This window comes from Haemaphysalis longicornis, unplaced genomic scaffold (assembly GCF_048455015.1).
Source record: "Haemaphysalis longicornis isolate Haplotype H1 unplaced genomic scaffold, Haemaphysalis longicornis Haplotype H1 scaffold_1, whole genome shotgun sequence".
Classification (NCBI taxonomy): domain Eukaryota; kingdom Metazoa; phylum Arthropoda; class Arachnida; order Ixodida; family Ixodidae; genus Haemaphysalis; species Haemaphysalis longicornis.
In genome coordinates, this window is record NW_027526203.1 from 266879435 (window position 1) to 266897696 (window position 18262).

At 46.6% G+C, this 18262-nt stretch overlaps 1 protein-coding gene across 2 annotated transcripts in view; it reads left to right on the forward strand.

The window, feature by feature from the left end:
* LOC144145473 (follistatin-related protein 5-like) overlaps positions 1 to 18262 on the forward strand; it is a 481029-nt gene that overhangs the window by 67586 nt on the left and 395181 nt on the right. For both annotated transcript variants that reach the window (XM_077677106.1, XM_077677115.1), the window contains exon 2: positions 12218 to 12324. In XM_077677106.1, the coding sequence (XP_077533232.1) occupies positions 12244 to 12324 (81 nt within the window). In that variant the 5' untranslated portion in view covers positions 12218 to 12243. The remainder of the gene's footprint in view (positions 1 to 12217; positions 12325 to 18262) is intronic.

Below are 18262 nucleotides of genomic sequence, written 5' to 3' on the forward strand. Positions count from 1 at the left end.
GAGATTCGATGTGCTTCTTGAGGTCAGCAGTGGCAGTGTCAGGGCTCAACTTTGAAACAAATAGTGCCCTTTGACGCTGCGGCCGCTCAACCACCGACAATGCACACGACTCCATGGCTCCAAGGAATGCAGGCGTGTTTCCCTTCTTTGTATTCTTTTAACCCTTTGTGGCAATTGTTGTCAAAGGGGGTCGGGCAGGATCGTCAACGCGTTGCTCCGAAGGGGATTGACGAGCTGGCGGCGTAGGGCAAGCAGGACTGGTCTCGGTGTCTCGAGGCGTGTCGGAGGGCGAGGGGTTGTCGGAGGTTGAGGGGATCACGGAAGCTTCAAATGGAACAACCATCGGGGACTTCGCAGGCGCGGGGGTAATAATAATAATAATAATAATAATAATAATAATAATAATCAATCAATCAATCAATCAACCTTTATTATAGTGCCCAGGAACAGCCGAAGCCTTGGTGCTGGCGCACTGAGAAAAAAAAAAGAAAAAATGCCGCATTGAAATACATCAGCGGCTGACACATATAAAACCAGGAAAAAAATGTGGGTGAATGAAATACCACAGAGAAAAAATTAAAAGTGGCATCCAAACTACATTATACGAAGTTATTGTACATTGCACGAACACAGCGTACAATGACCATAGCAATCGGCTGAAGCATCAATTACACAAAAACGTATGAAACAAAGTACAGGAAATGTTTGTAACTATTCACATAAACTGATAAGTTATAGAAACATATTTGTTTCTATAACATTTGGTTCGCCCGGGCCACTTAAAGAGATGTATGAAGAGTTGACTACACAAGTATAGCATAGTACATACAACGATTACGCCCGCAGCACTAACATATATGAACATATGAACAACATATGAACAACATATGAACACTAACATATATGAACATATATGAACAACATATATGAACAAATGAGAACAGACTCTGTGAAAACAACATACACATGCGGAAAATAACTGAAGAACACGAGAACTGTCGAAATGAAGTTAGTGCGCCACGGCTAACAGCCCGGCGCACTAACTTCATTTCGACAGTTCTCGTGTTCTTCAGTTATTTTCCGCATGTGTATGTTGTTTTCACAGAGTCTGTTCTCATTTGTTCATATATGTTGTTCATATATGTTCATATATGTTAGTGTTCATATGTTGTTCATATGTTGTTCATATGTTCATATATGTTAGTGCTGCGGGCGTAATCGTTGTATGTACTATGCTATACTTGTGTAGTCAACTCTTCATACATCTCTTTAAGTGGCCCGGGCGAAGAGATGTATGAAGAGTTGACTACACAAGTATAGCATAGTACATAATAATAATAATAATAATAATAATAATAATAATAATAATAATAATAATAATAATAATAATAATAATAATAATAATAATAATAATAATAATAATAATAATAATAATAATAATAATCAATCAATCAATCAATCAATCATGTTTATTTACGTGCCCAGGAACAGCCAGAGGCCTGAGTGCTGGCGCACGGATAGTTATATGAAAACAAAATACAAGAAACATATTGCAAGAAACAAACAAGCGACAAGACACACACATATTGAAGTAGCGAAAATTACAAAAATAACGCACAGGCGGAGCCTGGGTACAGGTAAAAAAGAAAAAAAAGAAGATGCCTTTGTGGCTCAGCTTATTGTAATGAATACACAACAAGCAGAGAACAAAGTTTGACAGTAAGACGACAAAAACAATGACAAGAGTATACAGACAAATGGTAAGACAAGCATGATAAGTAAACAGTTTCAAAAACAGGCAACTATATTGGTTAAACAGAACCGCAGAGAAACCAAATTTCAGAAATAAAAAAAAAGAAAAACGAACGACAGAGATATCATAGATGTTTAACATACTGTGTTCAACAGCGCAGTACGGTAAATTGTAAAGGAGCTATGAAAGATGTCAAGGCGTTCAGAGAAGCGGTTGTAGCAATTCTGTATTCTGCGCACTGGAGAATGATTGGAGTTGCGCGCAGCGGTCAAGAAAGGGCGATGCGACCTGGTGGGCCTCTGTGGAACACTAAACTCTAAACAGTTAAGCAGGTCCGCGCAAGAAAGGTCACCATGAACAACTTTGTGAAGAAATGTAAGGTCTGCACGCATACGTCTGCAGGTCAACGAAGGAATGGAAGGAACTATGGGTAAGTCAGAATCAGGACCCGGACTGTGATTGTGATGACGGTGCTTAAATATGGATAAAAACTTCTTCTGCACACGTTCTATTAATTCACTACTAGATTTGGAGATGCCGTTCCAGGCAACAGAAGCATATTCTAACTGGGGGATACATATTGCATTGTATAGCATTAGAAATGGATCTGGAGAAGAGAATTCCTTTGTAATCCGACACACATTTCCAAGACTTCGGAGCGCTCGCCGGGTGATGAGCCTAATATGAGAAGAAAAAGAGAGGGTACTGTCGAAAAGAACTCCGAGGTCCCTAATCTCCTCAACCCTTTGCAAAGGAGCTCCCTCTATACTGTAGGAAAACAGTAGACGATGGGTTTTCCGGCTGTACGTGACAACCTTTGTTTTAGCTGGATTTAAAATTAGACCGTTTTTGCTGCACCAGACCGATAATTCCGACACATCCCTCTGCAAGGCACAGCAGTCCTGAAAACTGCTAATGTGCCTAAATAGTTTTACATCATCAGCATAGAGAAGAAATGAAGATTTTGTTAACACTGTTGACACATCATTGATAAAGACAGAAAACAATAGTGGACCCAGCACAGAACCCTGAGGTACACCACTCGTTGCAGTGTAAACACTAGACCTTTTGAAGTTTACATCTACGTAAAAGGACCGGTCAAGGAGATAGTTGGACAACAAGGCAACAAGGCTTGCATCAACACCGGACATAGTAAGCTTGTTAATTAATAATTTATGGTTCACTACATCAAACGCCTTACTGAGGTCAAAATAGATAACATCCAACTGGCCGTTTTCACAAACTGCAGCCGAAGCCTGAGTCATGAAGCTTGCAAGATTTGTAACCGTCGATCGACCCGAGAAAAAGCCGTGCTGATTTTGTATCAGAACGTTCTTGACGCAGGCAGCAAGAACGTTGTGCAGAGCTGACTCAAAGAGTTTTGAGGCGACACAAAGGAGTGAGATTGGGCGATAGTTGGTAACGGCTGACTTATCACCAGACTTAAATATTGAAAAATTCGAGCAATCTTCCATGCACGAGGAAATTTGCCGAAAAGTAAACAGTTATTATAAATGGAAGTTAAGACAGGCACAAAAATGTTGCCGTAAACCTTCATGAGGGCTGCTGGAATTCCGTCTGCACCACAGGAAAATGACGGTTTCATCCGTTTAAGGCTATCATTGACAAGTTTTTCATCGAACATAAGTGTACTAAAATTAGACATACAGTGAAACCTCGATATATCGAACAGCGCGGTGCCCGCGAAATAGTTCGATATAACCAGAATTCGATATATAATATCACGTAAAAAACGCGTCATAAACTGGTACAAATCAATAAATGAACGCATTGTGGAGTAAATAATCACTCGGTGCTTCAAAGTATTTATTTTTTTGGCTTATAGTACTGCAGCAGGGTAGCCAGGCGTGTTATACACGACTTCCTCAACGTATTCCAAACGTTCCACAAGCGACAGGCTGGTGCCATCTATAGCGCTGCGGTAGCGGTGCGGTAGGGCCAAAACCGCTGAAGCCTCGGTCGAAGTCGGGAGCGGGGCACTACCAGCGCTTGCGGGTACAACCTCGGCAGCGTCTTCGTTTGTGCGCTCCGCAGTAACATCCGCTAGGATCCCCACATCCGTCAACTCCGCTGTCGTTCCGGTGCTGTCGTCACCGCCAACAAAGTCATCAATGCACATGTTGCGTCGCTCAGCACCAACAAAGTGCTCCAGCTGGCCCCAGGTTTCTTCAAGCTCGCATTCTTCTTTTGCACCGTCCAATTCTGCTTCGGTGCCACCGATGCACAGCAGTCGGGAACGCCCATCGCGCCACCGCTATCCTTGAGGGTACTGCGGGATAGCTCGCCGCCTGTCAACAGAGCGCGAGCGGTCTGGGCAGTCTGAGGTGGCGGAGTTCGATATACCCATTTCATGTCCCTCCCAGTTCGAAATAAAAAATTAAAAATGCATGTGATTTTCCGCGTTATATAGAAAGTGTTCGATATAGGCAATAATTCGATATACCCGTGTTCGATATATCGAGGTTTGACTGTATTATTAAACGATAGGCGTTCGTCGTGACCATCTGGCAATTGAAAGACAGAATGAAAGTACTGAGCAAAGCTAGTGGCGACATCCTCAACCTGTTCCCCATCGGAATTAAGCAGGCTAATGTGTTCTTTAGACTCCTTAGAACGGCCGCGTACATACCTCCAGAAGTCAGCCGGTTTCTGAGACGCAGAAGCCTCTAACGACTCTATATAGAGCTGGTGGTCACGCCGGTAGAGGCTTTTACAAAGTGAGCGATACCGACTAAACTCCGCTTTCCACTTGTCGAGCCCAGAACGCTTGGCCTTTTTGTGGGCGCTGTCCTTAAGTTTAAGCGAACTTCGAAGTTCTTTAGAGAACCAATGGGGAAATTTGGAATGAACAGGCATATAACAAGGGATGTACTTTTCCATGCCACTCCTGACAATTTCGGTAAAACGTCGAACCTGTTCGTCAACATCATTGACATCAAAAACACTAGACCATTCAGCAGATGAATAAAAGTGATAGAGCCCAACATAATCTCCACGCTTGAAAGCATATCGCGGGACTGCACAATCGTCAACACCACCATAGCAATGCTGGGCAGCGACAGAGACAGAGACAATAAGAGGGGGGTGAAACTTGTCGGGGTGTACAAGAGATATTTCGGAGGCACACACTTCTACGTTTTTCAAGTTCGAGAAGCACACATCTAGGACATTACCACAGAAGTTTTCTATGTGGCAGAACTGCTGCAAGGAGGTGAATGATTGAAAATCTAATAACATGGTGCATTTCTGCACTGCATAATGGTTTTTATGCTGAAATGAAAGACTGTTCCAGTGAATACCTGGGGTGTTGAAGTCCCCAAGTATAATTAGCTTATGGTTGGAGTGTGAATTGGAAACATTTTCAATAGATGTGAGCTTTAGATTATATTCAGCAGGTAAAATATCCGGGGTTATATAGAATGCACCGATGAGCAGCTTCTCGCCCCTCTTGAGGCCTACCTCAAGCCAGACTGATTCCTCAGTCTCGAGGTCTGCACGCCGCACGCATTGCACTGAGCGATCGATGGCAATGAGAACACCGCCACCCTTTTGCTTGGGCCCAGTTAACTTTCTGTCACTTCTAAAAATTTCATAGGTCGGAGGAAAATAGTCGGAAGATGAGATATCATCGCAAAGCCAAGTTTCAGTAATAACAATAGTAGAAAATTTGGAGCACACAACATTTCTAAGAAATTCGGAGGACTTAGTACGTAGACCCCGAGCATTTTGATAATAGATGTCGAGAGTGTCGTTCTTACTGGTCATTCTCAGAAGTTTCACAGCTGTGCACCATGCCAGGGTGGAGCTTGCCTTGGAACGGCTTGAAGAGGCAGCCCTTTGGCCACATAGACGGGTCGCACAGGCGCCTGAAACACTCTGCGTCAACAGTTACACAAAAAGAAGAATAGGAGTCATGCTTGGTTTTAAGGCGTTTGCATGACAATGGCGTGACTTGCACATTCGACAAGTGGGCCAACAGTTGCCCAGATGTAGTGTTAGCCGACAACTTCGAAACAAAGATGGCCCTGGAGCTCGGCGGTCGGCGCACCACAACCAACTCAGAAGCTTCCGATGCACCAACGCGAGGAGGGCTTCTTTTCTTCACTAAGTTCACCGGCGGGCCATTACTCGCAGTGTCGGACCGTAGAGGCGGAGGCAAAGGGCAGTCCGATGGGGAACTCAAATCACTCAACACCGCACCTGGTTGACCGCTGGAGCGTTCTAAGAATGCCGAAGCGTTCGTCGAGGACAGGAGGGGGCCGCCCTCGCCCGCTGCACCGGCGGCAGCTACGGCGAACGACGACCTCATGGGGAGACCGCAGTGCGGTGACGTCACCGGTAGCGTGGAACGGCTAGCAGGCTTCGGGGACGCAGGCGGGGAAGACGGCGGACGGGCGAGCTCCCCTCGCAGGCAGCGAACCTCCTCACGCAGGGACGCGACGATTGCAGCCTGATGGGCAAGCCCAGCCACGTTGTCCCGTCGAAGAAGCCGGTTCTCCTCGCGCAACTCGGTGACAACATCCCCAAGAAAAGAGAGGCTGTCGCAGGCTTCGGACAGGAGATTCTTCAAAGCCGCTACCTCTGCGCGTAGGTCCGCCGAAGGGTTGAAGCTTGCTCCGACAGGGGACGCCACTCGTTTGGCCGGGATGTTCGCTGGCTCACCGTCTTCGCTGGTTTGGTCACCGGGGTCGCTAGGCCTAGCGGGTGACGCCGCGGCCACACACAGATTGCAGACGAACGGCTGCTCACCGCAGATCAAACGCTGCAGTTCCTCGTCCGGAAGAACAATGCACTTTCCGTGCGCACGGCGTTTACACGCAGAACATCGAAAAAACGCCTGCCTGCCGAAGAAAGCGAGGCAGCAGAGGAGGCACTTGTCCTTACTGGGCGCCATCATGCGCCATCATTATGGCGCATGATAATAATAATAATAATAATAATAATAATAATAATAATAATAATAATAATAATAATAATAATAATAATAATAATCAATCAACCTTTATTAAAGTGCCGAGGAACAGCCGAAGCCTTCGTGCTGGCGCACTGAGAGGGAAAAAAAAAGAAAAAGGCCGCATTAAAATACATCAGCGGCTGACAGATAAACAGCCAGGAAAGAAGGTGGGTGAGTGAAAAACAATAAAGTCGAATACTACAGAGGATGAAATTAAATTTATAATAATAAAATTAATACTAGTAATAATAATCAATCAATCAATCAATCAATCAATCAATCATGTTTATTTACCAGGAACCGCCAGAGGCCTGAGTGCTGGCGCACGGATAGTTACATAAAAACAAAATACAAGAAACATATAGCAAGAAACAAACAAGCGACAAGACACAGACAAATTGAAGTAGTGAAAATGACAGAAATAAAGCACAGGCGGAGCCTGGGTACAGGTAAAAAAATAAAAAAAGAAGATGCCTATGTTGCTCTGCCCGTCGTAAAGGCCACACGACAGGCAGAGCAACAAAGTTTGACAGTAATACAACAAAAACAACGGCAAGAGTGTAGAGACAAATGATAAGACGAACAAATGACAGTAAACAGTTTCAAAAATAGGCAACTATCAGTTGGATAGACACAACCGCAGAAAAACCAAATTCCAGAGAAAAAAAAAAGAACGACAGACATATCATAGATGTTTAACATACTGTATTCAACAGCGCTGTACGGTAAATTGTAAAGGATTTCTGAAAGATGTCAAGGCGTTCAAAGAAGCGGTTGTAACAATTCTGTATTCTGCGCACAGGAGAATGATTGGAGTTGCGCGCAGCGGTCAAGAACGGGCGATGCGACCTGGTGGGCCTTTGTGGTACCCTAAACTCCATACAGTTAAGCAGGGGTGCGCAAGAAAGGTCACCATGAACAATTTTGTGAAGAAATGTAAGGTATGCACGCATACGTCTGTAGTTCAAGGAATGGAGGGAAGGAACTATGGGTAATTCAGAATCAAGATGAAAACTGTGATTGTGATGACGGTGCTTAAATATGGATAAAAACTTCTTCTGCACACGTTCTATTAATTCACTACTAGATTTGGAGATGCCGTTCCAGGCAACAGAAGCTAACTGTGGTATAATATGCTTGTGGTATAATAATAACAATAATAATAATGGTTATGTGTTGTGTCCAGGAACAGCGTTGATGCCTTAATGCTGGCGCTCAGACGGATATAAGTTCAAACGATTTGAGGGCAATCGAAGACAAGACACGTAAAGATAAAGTGCAGACAATACAGGGAGATAACAAGTAAAACAGAACTTTGACAATTATAGGACGACATAAGAAAAAAGAGAAAGAAGTGAAGCATCCTTGACACTGTATATGAACAACGTTTAAGTAGAAAACACTACAACACATTTGGTAATATACACTGCACGCATAAACGAACATCTCTATGACACAGACCGACATGTAAACTTGTAAATCAATCTTTAACATGAACAAAATAAAATTCTGTGGGCAGAATACTTTGCAGAGAGCGCGAAAACATAAGAAGCAGGCAGCATTACAAGCGTGAAACTAAAAGTAAAAAGATGAATTGATTGCTACAGAAGAGAGAAATATACAGTACGTTTCTATGGAGGACATTATGTGCGAGTGTCTAAGTGAGTGATAGTACTCCTAATGTATGAACTAAACTGATAAAGTGAGCTGTTAAAAATATCTATGTCAGCAGAATAGAGGTTACGTGCTCTGCAGCCGGAACAGCGGAGAGTGTCTGTTACAGGCGCTGAGAGTACGTAAAGGATGACATTTTCTTGTGGTTTTTAGAGTAACTGTTAGATGTAACTGAAAAAGAAGATCAGCACTGTTAATTTGACCACGTATTAGATTAAAAAGGAATGATAGGTCTCGTGTATACCGTCTAGCCTTTAGATCAGGCAGCACTCGCGAGTTCTGTGGACCTGAATCAAGACGGTGATACTCGCGAGGGAAGCGATGTCTAAGTATCGACAGGAACGTATTTTGCACTGTATCAATAGCCACGCTGTTAAATCTGCACGCGCCGTTCCATACAACCGATGCATACTAGAGCAAGGGACTACGTACACACTGTGGAGTACAGTTTCAGGAAGGGTGTTAAACAACGAAACTCTTTAGACATCCTGCACACTATGCCCAGGCGACGGAGGATCGCGCGCGCAATCCCAAGACGGCCGCTGATTATTATGTTCCTCGATAAAATCCACAAATAGAGGCTACCAGGCCATTGCTTACTGCCACACAAGCAGTCATAATTATTATTTTTTTCGTGGCCAGCGCGCGTCTTTCGTCGTGCGCAACGTGAACAAGCGGCCGACGTGTAAGCGGCATCCACACTATATATATAGGAGCGGTTTCTTACTCCGCCTCCAGGGGCCGATTCCGTTCGATCACGGAGCGAATATGCCGTTTAGTTGGTTGCTGAACTCATCTAGATGGTCATTTGGTTCCAAGAAAACGAGGGACTTGCCCGCATCCCAAAACCTGGCACATACCCAAGTAGCGGATGGGCCAGGAATGGGTAGAACTGCGCGCACCATGCCGCGATTACCGAATTGTTTACAGCGAAGAAATTTGGCACAATTATAGCTTCGCCACGGCACGATCGGGAGGCGCTCCGAGAAAGATAAGCTATCTCGAATGCGGCGTTTTACGGGCGGGCGTTAGTAGCGCCATCATGCAGCATCAACTTGAAACCTGCGATTGTACGGCGCTACCCCGCCAATTGGAGAGAGAGAAGTGAGAAGGTGGAGATATGTGTCGGCCCGAAGTTAGGCCTAACGTTAAGCCTTCAGCTTTAACGTCCTCAACCATCTTACCACCCGGTCAATCGCACCCAGAAGCTTGCACTCGAAAGGCTGCTCAACGAAGCACGACGCATTGTCACGGGGCTTCCCCGCTACACCCGCCTCGAAGCGCTGAAGAGCTTCAGCCTTATTAACGACTTGTCCGAGATTACAGACACGCACCGGAACACGCAAGAAGTCCGGATTCGTTCGACAGAGGCTGGCCGTGACACCCTTCGCCGTCTGGGCTATAACACTAGTTGTCTACCATTACTCCCGCGACGCACACCTCCGTGGGAGTACATTACCATTACAGATGGCAAGCCACTACCCGTCCACATGGGACCTCATCATGGCGGTCGAAGAGCAGCCCATGCGAAACGTCACGCCCGCTCCACACAGGTGGCATTTAGGCACGAGCGTGTCATCTACACGGACGTGGCCATGTCCACTACGGTAGACTCGCACATTGTGTACGCCACGGCCTGGTTCGACGAAACTACTGGACTTCAAGGTCGCCGTCACCACGTCGGTGTCACTCCGGCCCACAGCACACAAGCTGAACTGCACGCTATCTGTGACTATCTCGACGCAGCTCTCCAGGAAGACCTAACAAGCTCCCCTGTACATCACCATGTGTACACAGACTCACAGGCAGCGTATCGAGCCTGTGCCTATGCGCAGTTCACGAGCTCCGTCACCGAAGTCATTCGCCGCAACGTTCTGAAACTCTGGGCATCGGGTAACGGCTTCACACTTCACTGGGTTCCAGCACACTGCGGCATCCCTGGAAATGAGAAAGTGCACCGACTAGCAGGCGCAAATTTACTCTCCGTGCTAGCTCGGAGCCCCTCCCCACTCGTGGCTACGGCGTCCTTGCCCGTCCCTCAAGAAGAAGCCGATCCCACGGCTGAACGGCAGCTTAGCCAAACGCGCCGGACAGCTTACCTCGTAGCCATGGCCAACCCTCTCCAGATCCCTGCAGTTCCTTCCCGTGAGTTCTCATGGCGGGAAACTGTGATCATCCGACGGATTCAGACGGGAACACTGCTCACACCGTTTTTGCTCCACCGTTTTCATCGCCGTGGGCCGCTCCCAGTGTCCCGAGCACCTGCAGCACTGGCCATACCAGGGCAGACCTACAACATCTAGTGTGGGACTGCCCCCGCTGCAGTATTCCTCGGTATTGTGCCCTCACCAACGTGAGACTTGGACCCTGGCCCACGTCTCTCCAGTCCTGGTCCTGTCCGCCACCAAAAGCTCCTGCTAAGTACGCTACTAGCTTGTGACGCGCCCTGCTGCTTTTTCTGTTGGACCCCGCAGCACCAGTTGTTGGCGACCGGCTTTGTGGCGACGCGCAGGACAGTACGGTGGCTATGACTCCAGGCGACCATAGTGTTGCGTCCAGGCCGCTGACGCAGTGAATGGCGCCATTATCCTTTCCCTCTTTCCCCTTCCCTACCAATCCCCTACCGACCCATCTATCCATAGCAGCGCTCAAGCGCAAGAAAATGGAATAAACGTGTCTTCAATCAATCAATCAGCACCCGTATCTTGACGTACAATAAGTTTGCCGTAGCTTGGCGCAACGTAAAGCTCAGCGTTATAGCTGCATAACATTGAGCATGTGTAGAGACGTACCAGTGGGTATTGTCCACGGAGAGAAGAGGAAAATGGTGCAAAGGAAACAGAATGATGATGATAATGATAGGACACGTGCGGCAGTTGGACACTGATGCTTCCGCGTGCACTGCATCAGAGAGAGAGAGAGAGAGAGAGAGAGAGAGAGAGAGAGAAGAGAGAGATAGATAGATAGAGAGAGAGAGAGATAGATAGATAGAGAGAGAGAGAGAGAGAGAGAGAGAGAGAGAGAGAGAGAGAGAGAGAGAGAGAGAGAGAGAGAGAGAGAGAGAGAGAGAGAGAGAGAGAGAGAGAGAGAGAGAGCTTAGGTGTTCTGGTACGTTTTTCGTGTTGCTAATTACGCTTGAAATCTTCTTCCGCCTCTTGTGCCTCACGGAACCGGTCTCCATGGCCTTACCCCCGAACAGGCTGACCTCTGGGACGTCCAGATATGTAAGGGGGACTAAAATGAGCCACCGAGTGTGATCAAGCAGAATAATTGGAGAAGTTGGTAGCAGGCGGTTACACGTGCCGAAAGTAAATACCCCTGGTTTTTCCCAGCACGGAAACCGGGGGTTTCTGTGCTGCGCAGAGTTAGCTGCTGCGGATAAATCTTTTCGCGGACAAATTTTACGGAACCCCTAGAACTTCCAAGCCGGCCGACGCATTTGATGTGCTCGGCCGCGCATTAGCCAAAACACCGGCGATGGAGACGCAGGAGAAAGTATCCCCTACAATAAACTATTGCCGGTCGTCGTTGTTAAAGCGGGCACGCTCGTTAAAAAAATAACCTATTATTTTTACTGTTGTAACCGTTGAAGTATTATTTTCAAGTTTTTAGATGGTTTATGCGGCTTTGACTTTGGTGAGGGGCGCCGTTTAAACGCTCGAGCTGTAAGAGCAAAGATGGCGTCGTTTTTTACGGCATGTTCTCAGCCACCTTGACGTTCGAATCACTGTGCATCACACCGGCAGGAGCGGTGTAGTGAACGGTGCAGGGAAGTTCGGCGCTTCTGACCTTCCTCCCTGTCCTCCCTTGTCCAGTGCTGCGGAAGGGCGCCCGAGGCAGCATGGGGCTGAACGGCGGGTGGCACCAGCGACTGCTGCTCCTCTTCGCGCTTCTGCTAGCGGTCTGCAGCGTCAGCGCAAAGGTCAGTCTCTCACGCATCCTCTACGCCCCCCAGTCGCGGCAGCCAAGTCTGGCGTTTTCCGTCCCAGACGGCTACGCGCCTGCTGCACACCCAAACAGAGGGTGCGGCGTTGAGCGTCGCTCAGCTCCTGAACTCCTTCCCCCTTCGGAGTGCACTGAAGGCGGTACAAATGTTCCTCCGCCCTTCGCTTCTCGTCAAGAGGCCGGTGCTGTTGTGGGATAGGGTTCCCAAACAGCACACCGGCTTTTTCTAAGCATACCCCTACAGAATGCGCATAACGCACGAAAAAAAAAATACGGGCTTTGAACCGGAGTTCCTGTGGAAACCAGGCCCATCTGGCATACACCAGTGACATTCGTAGGTTGTTCGGTTCTTGTTAATAGCGCCAAGATCGCACGCCAGTTTGACATTTTCCGCCAAATGTCTGACACCTTTAAAAGTTGGTGCGTGGCATGAAAACTTGAGGTCATCGCACGTTAGCAAAACTGGCTTATCAAGCCATTGCAAGATCGTATACCGTATCCAGCCTTGATTAAACAAACAACACTTCAGCGCGTCGAATTAAGGTACAACTTCATCGCATTGTTTTCCCCTGCAAAGGACGCGTCCTTCCCGTCGCCTATGGGGTCAAGATGTTAGGCGTCAATGCAAGGATCCCACAAGTATGCGCCAGGTGACCTGTGTTTAAATATGACACCGGTGTGTCATATTTAATCACAGTTCAGCACACGACAATTAAGGGAGATAAAAAATTGTTGTATTCCTCTAGGGTTGATTCTCTACAATCCATGTCCTGTCGTAGGCATACGGAAAGTGGTCTGAAGACGACTGTACATCATTATTCTTGACTTTGCTCACACATTACGGATAAATCTAGCGTGAGTTGAGGCTTATTATGCACCTGAGGAACGATGGGAACGAGCTGCTTGAAGCGAGCTGCAGCTGAACTGGGACAAACGCAAGTTTCTGATTCCGAGACACTAGGAGTAGGTACCTGATGTTAGTTTTGGGTGGTGGGGTGCTTCACTGCTCGAAGTCAAGTCACTCGGCTGTATAGCCCTCTCTTCTTAATTGACGTAAGGGTCATAGTATTCACCCCTCAGTGGTTTTCTCTACAGGTGGGGAGTTTGAGAGAGTTGAAGGTGGACTCATCAGAGCAAGCCCCGAAATGCTGTGTACTTAGGTTGCTCTACCGCAGACGCCTTCACTGGGTAGCGTGCATGTTGGTTCTCTCAGAGCGCTACGGCGTGTCTATGCCAGTCAAGCGACCAAGGGTAATACTATTCACCGAAAATAAAATGCGATAAACTCGGCTCATGGCCTTCTTGCGGGGTGTGGGTACGTTCAAGTTTTCAACTATAGCCGACTGTTGCCCTACTCTTGAGCAGCCGTGAACTCCGCTGGCCACTGTAGGTTAAACACCTGCGTTCATCCGCATACATCTAATGACGAACATTACAAATTCCTGCTGTACCCCACAATGACTCACCTTGCACACGCCAAAGTGTTAGGCTCCCAGCTGGTGTCATAGTAAACATGCTCCGCGGATGCAGCTTAGACGTTATCCCAAAGCAGGTTTGCCTTCCAGTCGTCGACCGTGAGCGCCATATTGTAGTTTATTTAACGGCGCAGCCACAGTGTCAAAATGGAACGTTGGCGAAGTAATTATGAAAACGCCTCATATATAGGCACATTTTGGCAATTGTGAATGAGTCAAAACTTCCTTGGAAAAAGAAAAAAAAATGATCCTCATGTTCACATCTGAGAGATGTAAGGTGAAATCTATGAATGGAGAGCACTACGTACGACACTGCTCTCGGGTATTCTCACTGCACCAACCGCAAAATTTTCATGAACAGGCCATGAATTGTTTTTCAGTGAATGGTGTGCCACTCTTGCCCTAGACTTAGGGACAGCCTCCCGTTCCTTCCAAACGACGTAACTTCGTTGCGCAAACACCTTGCAAGAGAGCGGCGCGTTGAGCGGCTGTTGTGGCTTACCGCAACCTCGTGCTGCTGCCGTCTCGATCTCCGACATGGCCACCTTGTGTGGAACGTGGCCCATCGCCAATTTGAGCGGAGCGTGGTCCATTTCCTGTCATAGTCGGTCCTGAGCTTTCCACAGCTGCCGTTTTCTGACGACAACTAGTGACACATATGCATATATCGCTTAGCGGCGCATTTAGGCTCATAAAATGGCTAGCATCACTTAAAGGCTGCTGAAAGGCTGCTGAGAGGTCAGCTGAGAGGAAGAAGGGTTGGGCAAGTTGGCAGCAGTGCATGGTATTGAGATTGCGCTCAAATGTAGGGACGACTAAGGGGATGTAGGCAACACGGCGTTGAACTTCTGCAGCCACGGCTTGAACTTTACACATGAGCTACCGACACAAAAGTGATTACAGTTTCTGCTCTTGAAGAAAACAATGTACTTCCAACGCTCACTTCTCCAACGCTCTAGAAAGCCTCTACTAAATTTTAACTGGGAACATTAAAAGCATGGGAACATTACAATTGCTGCTTGTTGCCTGTGTTCGGCCCTCACAAAATCGGGTTCAGAAAGTACATTCGCAGGTCCCCGTAATCAACTACTTTGCGCTTGATTACTTCGAAACATCCCCTGGCTCCTGACGTCAGCTGTGCTCTAACTGGCCAGTTTTGATGCGTGACTGTATCTAAATGTATTATTGATTTGTATAAGTTATATTATGAACTTATGAAGGTCCCAAATACTGGGGTAGCATCCGCAACAATGTAATTATCAACACATCTCGGTAACTCGCCTTTGCTAGCTTTTGTATGGAGTCAAATGACCAGAACTCGCTTGTACGTATATAACCACGTCGGCTTTACCTAAAGCATTTTTGCGGAGCTTTCAAGAAGGCTCAGCAGGCCAGCGTGTAATTCTGTGCACCATGCATGCAGTAGGCACCAATAATTTCATAGCACAGCAGGAGACAAAATGGACCGTTCCTCATTTCGTTGTTGATTTGCATGTTATTTCTGTAACGACGCTTTTTATTTTCGCATACCGTGATAAAAGTAGTAGTCAAATGTTTAAGGATGTTTATGGGGCTAACAGAAGGCTGATAGGGATATTTGCTTTAGGCTGCATAGCATTCACTTCCTTGCAGACCGGCTTTCGGTCATGGCTGCCCGCAAGGACGGAACACGCCCGAAACGTGCTTTGTTTATGCATATATATGCAAATGTATAGACAAGTCAGATAGCGTTGTCTCGGGCACTGGGAAATGGATTTCGTATGCAGGATTATATCGCAGCCATCGTTACCATAATGAACCGGCTCTTTAAATTTACACGGTTATGATTAAGGCACAATGCAAAGTTAAGCGGTGAGGGTTGGAAATTCTCGTGAACAAATTCTAGAAATAGTATGCTTTCCAGCAACGGGAATAATAAGAACCGAAACGAATAGCTTATTGTGTGCAAGCACTTTATTAGGGCTCTTTTCCGTCATTCAGCCATTCCAGGTGTAATTGGGCTACTTCCCGTAATTAAGCATTTTATGGTGTAAAGAACTATTCATGGCCGAATTTGGGATGAAGTTCATTGAATCGAAGAAAATGCTTCTAGGTCTGTTGAGCTCAGTTTTATTATTTCGCATATCTGAATCTTTGCAGTTCTCAATTCGGGCTATGTAAAATGAAAAATTAGCTCCAGGTTTGAAAAAGTATAGCATTTTGCAGTGTTTTTTACATTTTACTTTATAAAAATTCATTGATTTTTGTCAAACAATATTTTTTCTGAAATAGGGGAAAACAAAAGCATATAGCGTAAACAAGTAATGACGGCACATAGAGAGAAATTATGGGCACCGGCTTCTAATACCATTAAACATTGTGTATTGACTATTGTGCAATAATTTGTTAATGACACAAAATATAGTAATGACTAAGAAATGTGTTATGCCTAAGTCTCTTTCCCTTAGTGCATATCTGGGAATAGGTGGTGAGGTTGAAGCTACGATTGTTTCATGAACGAGGTGGTTGTGGCTCCCGCACCCAGTACGCGCATAGCCTCCGAGTTTCAACAGACCACGGTTGTTGTTACCAGGCTCGATACTTTTAAGGTTGGCCTCGGTGAACATACGTACTGCACGGAAAGAAGCCAGGTATGCAGAAGACCTGCAGACGCCTAAAGACAGAAGACTATTTGAACTAAATATTTTTTTTGCTACCTGTAGTGCATGCCCGCAAACACACATATACTGTGACAATGTAAACGCATCCATTACAGTATTATAGAGCATTCCGCAGCTTTACACATAACTTGGTCGCACTTTGCTTGCAAACGGTCACAACGAATTTGAGTGCCTTCTGGCACAATCATGCGCTGACGGGCTCAAAAAATGCCTGATTTTCTTTTGTTCTTAATACCTGTTTTTTCTCATTTACGATTGCCGTGCTCTAGGAACCGGCTTATTCTCTTGGTTTCGAAGATTGTTGTATACTGAAACAGACGCACGTGTATATTTCTAGCATTAAGCAGCTCCGACTCACTACGCTTCGATATAGACAATGCTTCCACCGGAATGGTGATAACAGCACAGCCATATCGCAAAACACATATTGAGCTTGTTATGTAATTGGAAGCCTCATATTACGATTTAAAAGTTTGCGCACGTTAATTTCAGTGCGGGCAAGCATCAAACGTCCATCGAACGTAAAGAAACGTCAATGAGCGAGCCGGAGTGAAGAACACGACAAATGCGAGAGTCCCCTTAAGCGTCACGCGAGCGCTATTAGCAGCGCCGTGAGTTGTCGCGCTCCTTGCCAATAGAGAATGTCAATAATCGCTATGACGCAAAGGTGTTTTGGAGCCCCAATAAACGCGGCGAAGTGAGCGGTCAAACAGAGGAAATTGTTCGTTGGCACGGCAGAAAACACCAGATATAACATTGCTGCGACATTACGTTCCCTGCGCAACATGTTGCTTATGCGCTACCGCTCTCGCGTTGCCGTGTAGGAGTATGGGACATTAGTGGTGCAAGGATGCCTTTACAGCATAAAAGGTATCGGGTTGCAAAAGAACGCGCGCACTTAGCTCAGCACTGTCCCACTTGGGGTTACAAGTACATGTTTTGCGATACGCCTATTTTACCGAAGCATCGCGACAAAACCACTAAAGATTAATAGAGGCATTCCAGATTAAGAGGTGAGGTGAACAATGTGTCAGCGCCCCCCTCTATTCTGAAAACAGAGAAAGACAACCTTTATCTTGATCGCTCGTACCCTAAATGATATAAGGTTTCGGTCCTATTGCTACATGCCGGAAATGTTGCGCGCATGTGCCAGTGACCACGGAACCATTTTAAACAGCCATTTTCATTGCGCGAGCAATAGATGGCCATGTCAGCAAAAATTTGCACCGTCCATTCGTGGACACAGAGCGACAGAAGTGCAGAGAACAACGGGGCCCGGGTGGAGAGGTGATGTCAAGCCGAACTGGCAGCGGTGGCACTGCCTCTGCGCAGTTGAGGCTGCCATCGCATGGCGTCCCAGCGTAAATGGACTCTGCACCGGGTGCAGTGCCAAGTAGGCTACAAGGAAAGAGGCACTGGAATTGACGCCGACGAAAAGGCGGTACTGATGGTCAACAAAAGGTGCGACAAGCAACTAGTGCCGCTGCTAAAGCTAGCAAACGTGACGACAGAGATGGTCAGAACGCTAAGCACGGTTGGCACGGTGTGCGAGTGGGGTGTGAGATGGTCCAGGCGTGTGCTCCAGGCCAAGCCTCAAGTTCGCGAGGGAGAGGACGAGATGCATACGCATTATTCACCAATGGATGTTCAGCTAATTAGGTCTTCAATGGAAGTACTTTCGAAGCGTGTTTGCCTAGGTATACTCCTGATTTGTTACCTCGGCTGTGATGCTCAAGAGCTCAGACTTTTGAGGTTCAACAGGGCAGACTTTTCAGGCCAG